This window comes from Microtus oregoni, unplaced genomic scaffold (assembly GCF_018167655.1).
Source record: "Microtus oregoni isolate MIOR12 unplaced genomic scaffold, Mior012 000020F_ref0000438, whole genome shotgun sequence".
In the NCBI taxonomy this organism is placed as follows: domain Eukaryota; kingdom Metazoa; phylum Chordata; class Mammalia; order Rodentia; family Cricetidae; genus Microtus; species Microtus oregoni.
This window is the reverse complement of record NW_024543079.1, coordinates 24,514,965-24,520,964: the sequence shown is the minus strand read 5'-3', so window position 1 is coordinate 24,520,964 and position 6,000 is coordinate 24,514,965. Positions and strand designations below refer to the sequence as shown.

Below are 6,000 nucleotides of genomic sequence, written 5' to 3'. Positions count from 1 at the left end.
CAGACACCATTTGAGATCCTCTTTTTTTTTTCTTTTCTTTTCTTTTCTTTTTTTTTGAGACAGGGTTTCTCTGTAACTTTCGAGCCTGTCCTTGAATTCACAGAGCTCCACCTGCCTCTGCCTCCCGAGTGCTGGGATTAAAGGTGTGCGCCACCACCACCCGGCTCCATTTGAGATGATAATAAATCTATTATATGCAGCAGCTGAGTCCAGAATGGTGGACCAGGCCTCTCATCCGCACACTTAGGAGGCTGAGGCAAAAGGATAAAAAACTCAAGGACACACTGTGCTGCGTAGACCCTGCCTCAGAAACAAACCAGTAATGAGGCACGCTGAAGAGCATGTCCCTTCCTAAGAGACGGTGGTGTGGTGACCATTAAGAGAGCATCCTTGTTCTCAACACGGCTGACCCAAGGCCCTATTAAATAGACAAGAGATATGGTGCAAGCAGAAAAAAAAAATCATTTTAATGAGAGTCATTGGCAATGCCAGACAGGTCAACTATGATCTAATCCAAACAGGAACCCATCTCGGGGCACGTCACCTACACTGGCCCCAGATGCTTTCTTCCATCGAGCCCTGGCATTTTAAGAGCCCTTCTCTCCCGGTTTCTTGTTGGCCTTTGTCTTTTCAATCACAGTCTCCACAATGACAGAGGTTTCTTCATAGGTCTGAATACTCTCTGTTGAAATCTTCTCAATAGATTCCACCACCTCTACCTTCTTAAAAGCTAAAGCCTTAGAAGGACTTTTTGCCGGCAGGTTACTGCTCCCAGGCCCCTCTGGTCCACCGTGATTGGACCCAGACGTTTGTGAATGGGATGTTGATGGTCCATCAGGACCAGGTATGATCATGGAACAGGGTTGCCTGGGCCCCTCATCTTCCTTCTGGTCATCATCTTCTTTTGAGTCCAGGTCTTTTGGTTCCTTGGCTCCTATCCCATTCTTATCTGTAACCTGCTGGTGGTTTGAGTGGTCACCTTCCCTGCCCTGGGGAACCCCTTGTCCATTCTCCACGGATGGCATGGGCTGCCCAGGAGAGGGCTCCACATGACCATCATGAGGCACAGAAACCACCACCCCTCCTCTAGCTGGGATGGAGGAGGAGTAAAACTCAGGGGCCACAAAACTGGCATCCCCCGTGACCAGTATATGCCGCCCTTTGGTGAAGAGGTCAGGGGGTGGCTCTGGCACAGGCTCTTTGGGGCCACTCACTCTCTCTTTGATTACTTTACACAGCTTCCCAAAGGCTTTGCTTATCTGGGCCCCATCTGGTACATCCTCGGGACCCTCCTCCTGGGTTGGGCTTCCTTCCTGTCCACCCCCTGGACCCAGCTGAGAGTCACTGTTGGCTTTAAGTCCCACCTGCCCTGGGTTTGGTTCTTGCAGAGTTTTTAACTGTGCATCTTCCAGAGTTTCACCCACTTTGTCTTGAGCTATAAGCTCCTTTCTTTTCGGGAGGCTCTTGGGGAGGACCTTTAGTCTCGGTTTAGCCGCCGTGATATCCTGCACAACCCTGGCGAGATCTAAGGAAAAGCACACGGCCAGTGAGCCAACACATGTGTCAACGAAAAACAGGACAGCAGTACTGAAGGGGGTGTCCAGCAACAGGTGGGTGTCCGGCAATAGGCTGAGCCACAAACAACAGGAAAGCAACTACGGATCTCTCACCCATGCTGAGGTCCCAGCTCAACCACCTGGGAAACTTGGCGTGAGTCATACGGTCCCTCTGGATTTCCCCAAAGAGAAGGAAAGATGCTACTTTCTCTGACACTCACTTGTCACCCTCGGCTAGAATAACACACGGACACATGTACTGTACCAGGACACCAACGAGAATAACCCCAGTCTCGGTTCCATTCCTCCCCGCTGTTCTCACAGCAGGGTGCCCAGATACAGAGCTCACAGTGGGAACTTGCTCCACACAGTCATCTCTCTGCCTCTCTCAAAAGAAGCACAAGGCAAGACTGCTGGGCCTACGTCAGGTTCGGGTAGCTTCAAGCCTGGAGACGGCGTCTACCTACGGTGTTCCTACAACCTGGTTGTGATTGTCCCTTGGTTGGCATTCCCTTCATCTGGAGCTGAGAGAGGAATCGATGATCTCACATTCAGAAATGGATACATATCTGTATTTCTTCTGCAGTTAAGTGTCTCATATTGAGGCTGGTGTTCCTGGGTGGGCTGCCCACCATGAACTCTTCTCTTCATAACGTCTTGGCCCAGTTACACATTCTATTCAAAGGAGCATATCAAAGAGAGAGAAAAGGCAATCTCCCTCACATGAAAGCAACTTCTGTGCTATGGAGGTAGCTCGGTCTGTAAAATACTTGTTTCACAGGCATGAGGGCCTGAGTTTGACTCCCAGAACCCATGAGAGGAGGAGAAAAAAAGAGGAGTGGTGGTATGGAGAACAGAGGCAGGAGAATGAGGAGCGAGGGGGCAGATGGTTTAGCAGGCAATTTCTAGGCCAATAAGAGACAATGTCCAAATAAATAAAGGTAGTGTGTGCCATTAATTCCAGCACTCAGAAGGCAGAGGCAAGCAGATCTCCATAGAGTTTGAGGTCAGCCTGGTCTACATTGCAAGTTCCAGGTCAGCCAAAGTTACCTAGTGAGAGCCTATCACAAAAACAAACAAACAAACAAAAAGCAAAACAAAACAGAGTGTCACCTATGGAACAATATATAAGCACAGCCACATGCACTTGCACACACACACATGCACATGTAGAATTTCCATACGGGTCAGAAGGGAGCATGGATGGCAAGCAGGACAACAATCACTTGGCTTTGCCTAGACAGAAGAAGAAAGCAGAGGAAGCCAGGGTTGGAAGGCAGAGCTGAGTTTGAGGCACGTTACCTTTCACACTGGATCCGAGGCTGAGAAAGGCCTCATGGCTCGGGGTGATCAGAGAGATAGGAGTCTCGATAAAAGCCGAGCTCAACCTGGCAGAAAGAACCAGAAAAAAAAGAAAGGTGGCACCATCTTTAAGTCATCAAAACAAACAGAGTGAGGGACAAGATCAAATCTCGATTCTTGAGCAAAAATGGAAAATGGAGAGAGAGAGAGAGAGAGAGAGAGAGAGAGAGAGAGAGAGAGGGAGGAAGGAGAATGAGAGGAAAGAGAGGGGGATAATACAAGGAGAGAAGAGGGGAGTGAGAGGAGAGAGAGAGAGAGCTTTCTCTAGATGGAAGTGGGCACGAACTACACATTACATACTGTTAACCTCATCGACATTACCACACTGGGCAAGGACACTGAAGACGTCCTCATTTCTTTAAGCTCAAGTCATAAACAATGAAAAGGCCAAGGGCACTAAACAGTGACTACTTAGAATCTAAAGCACCATTTCTTTATCAGACGGAGCCTGTGGGCTTTCATTTTTCAATTAAAGAACAGCCAATCGAGGCTGAAATATTCAGGGCAAGCAAGATATTCTATATAGAAAACATGATATACAGGATACATATATATATGATATTGTAATATACACATATATAATTAGGATATGTGTAATATACATATATGTGATATATAGGATTTAATGCATAGAATATAGGACTTAATAAATAGGATAAATAGTATAAAACATTTTCAAATAACATATAATATGCAAATATAAAACTTTAAAGAAATTGAGGGAAGATGTAAGAAATCACTGAATCTAGGTAGAGTGCTCAGTAGTTGCTTGTTCCATATTGTACCGTGTTTATCTCTTTTCATCTACTTCAAAGGTAACATTAATAAGCCAGCCAAGGGGGTACACCATTAACTTTTGGGGATGCTCTTTCCCTAACACGAAAAACTGTCAAAAAGACACGAGACGCAGTTCTCCAGTTCTTCTCACAGGTGTGCTAAAGCATTCACAGAAATGGAAGCACAACGTGGGACTACCCCAGGACACACGGCTCCTGCTAGAGGGAGAACAGACAAAAGCTTGCTTTCCTGCCAAGTGTTCATGCCAGGCGCACACAGCCAAGCTAGAGCACTGGGAGCAGGAGGAACTCTGCTGTGAGGTGCTTGGAAAAGGAAGACTCCTGGTCTCCTTCAACCTCAGTTCAAAACATTGGGAGGACTGATGTTGAAAAGCCACCACTTGATGCCCGACCTATTCTCGGAAGCTTATCTATAGATGGCTATCCGCACAGCCTAGAGAGAGAAAGAGGAAATTGCTAGCAGTAAATGGGGTTATCGCAGTTCTGTTATGGAGGAGACGTGCACTGATCATGACAGAAGGTAATCACAAGGGTAGCATTGTCAGCAACAGCAGCAACTCTAAGCACTCCTCAGTGTTGTGTAGCAGAGGAGACACAAACCCATGATCTCACCTGCTAGACCATCAGTTCCCAGGGGGCACAAAGCAGCCCCCTAAAATCTGCTGTTTCTGGTCAATCTACTTAAAATAGCATGCATACCTGCAACCATCCCCACCGTTCCTCCCATGCTCTCTACCCAAACCTTCTCCAGTGCTCTGCACACTCCCTCTGCCACAGAGTCAGCCCTCTTCAAGTCAAGGGTGTTTGCGTTTCCTGGCCCGCCACATCACTGGTCCCTCCAACGGTGCCTAGCACATAGCGGACCCTCGACAGAGACTTGTAGAATGGAGATGTAGACAGAGCAGAAAGCCACACGTACAGAATCACGACCATACCTGTTGCCTTCGCTCTCAATGATCCGATGATACCGGTCTAGCTCATTCCTCAGGGTCTGCTGGTCCACAGCCAGCTGCCTGCAGTCATAGGATGACCTTTCCAGAGACCTCTCGGCCTCCTCTGTCTCCTTCCGTAGGTTTTCGATCTGTTCGTTGTAAAGCTGTATCTCATCATCATAACACTCATGTGCGTGTTTAATGGCTTGTTCGAGGGATGCTGTCTGTGGGCAAACACAAACTGCGTGAAACGCCTCACATCTTCCCCCCAAGACAGATAAAAGTTAACGTGGGGGCTAGCAAGAAGGTGCAGTGAGTATGAGTGTTGCTGAGCAAGCAAAAGGACCTGAGTTCAAATCTCCAGCACCAACGCAAAAGCCAGGCATAGCCCCCACATGCTAGTAAGTTCATTGTCAGGGGGATGAGACACAGGAGGATCCTGGGAGCTTGCTGAGGAGCCAGCCTACTTGAAGTGGTTATTTTCAGGACCAGAAGGAGACCCAGTCTCCAAGAATAAAGTCAAGAGTGTAGAGAAAGATACTTGGCATCCTTTTCTGGCTTCTCTGTGCATGCCCATAGGCACATGCATATCACACACACACACACACACACACACACACACACACACAACATATAAATGTAAATTAAGTTTTTAAAGATGTGGTGGAAATACAGAAGGCCATTTTACATTGTTGCTGGAAGTGTGAACAGCCTGTACCTGAACTTAGAGACAAGCTTACTATATGCAATAAGACAAAATCTCATCTCAAGAAGAAAAGGATGTGGTATGTATGTGTCTTTTAAAAAATGAAACAAAACTACTTCTACCAAGAGCAACACTTCTCAAACTGCTCCATGCATTAGTGCTGCCAGGCATGGGAATACAGGGATTCTGAGGATCTAGCAAACTACATCTCTGACCACTTCCCAAGAGATGCTGACAGTCATGGTCCATGGATCATGGTTGAAGCTACAGAAGGCTAGACAGACATCTATATCCAACTCCAGGCTTGTACACCTTAAGGTGCTTCCTGCATCCAAGCCTGTATATCCACACTAGGTAGCCTGGTGACGATCATTGCTAAAGTAGATAGACACTTCCGTCAGTGGTAATATTTGGAAATTCAGCATATAAAGGTGTTTGGGAAAATATCCATTGCATTGGAAGGATGAATGGGTAAGGGAGCAGGTACATGGATTGAACTCTTTTATGAATGTGCATGTGTGGTACAGGAAGGATATTTGTATATATGTGTATCATATATGGTGTTGTAAGGTATGTATGGGTATATGTGAAGATGTGGGAAATGAGTGTAGTATAGCAATGTGTGGGTGTGATATTTGTATGTGGAT

At 46.8% G+C, this 6,000-nt stretch overlaps 1 protein-coding gene across 1 annotated transcript in view; it reads right to left on the bottom strand.

Moving 5' to 3' along the window:
* Positions 1-445: 445 nt before the first annotated feature.
* Positions 446-6,000, bottom strand: part of Bfsp1 (beaded filament structural protein 1) — a 35,320-nt gene continuing 29,765 nt past the window's right edge. The window contains exons 6-8 of the mRNA XM_041670729.1: positions 4,651-4,871; positions 2,859-2,944; positions 446-1,525 (exon numbers count right to left, since the gene is read on the bottom strand). Of these exons, the coding sequence (XP_041526663.1) occupies positions 588-1,525; positions 2,859-2,944; positions 4,651-4,871 (1,245 nt within the window). The 3' untranslated portion in view covers positions 446-587. The remainder of the gene's footprint in view (positions 1,526-2,858; positions 2,945-4,650; positions 4,872-6,000) is intronic.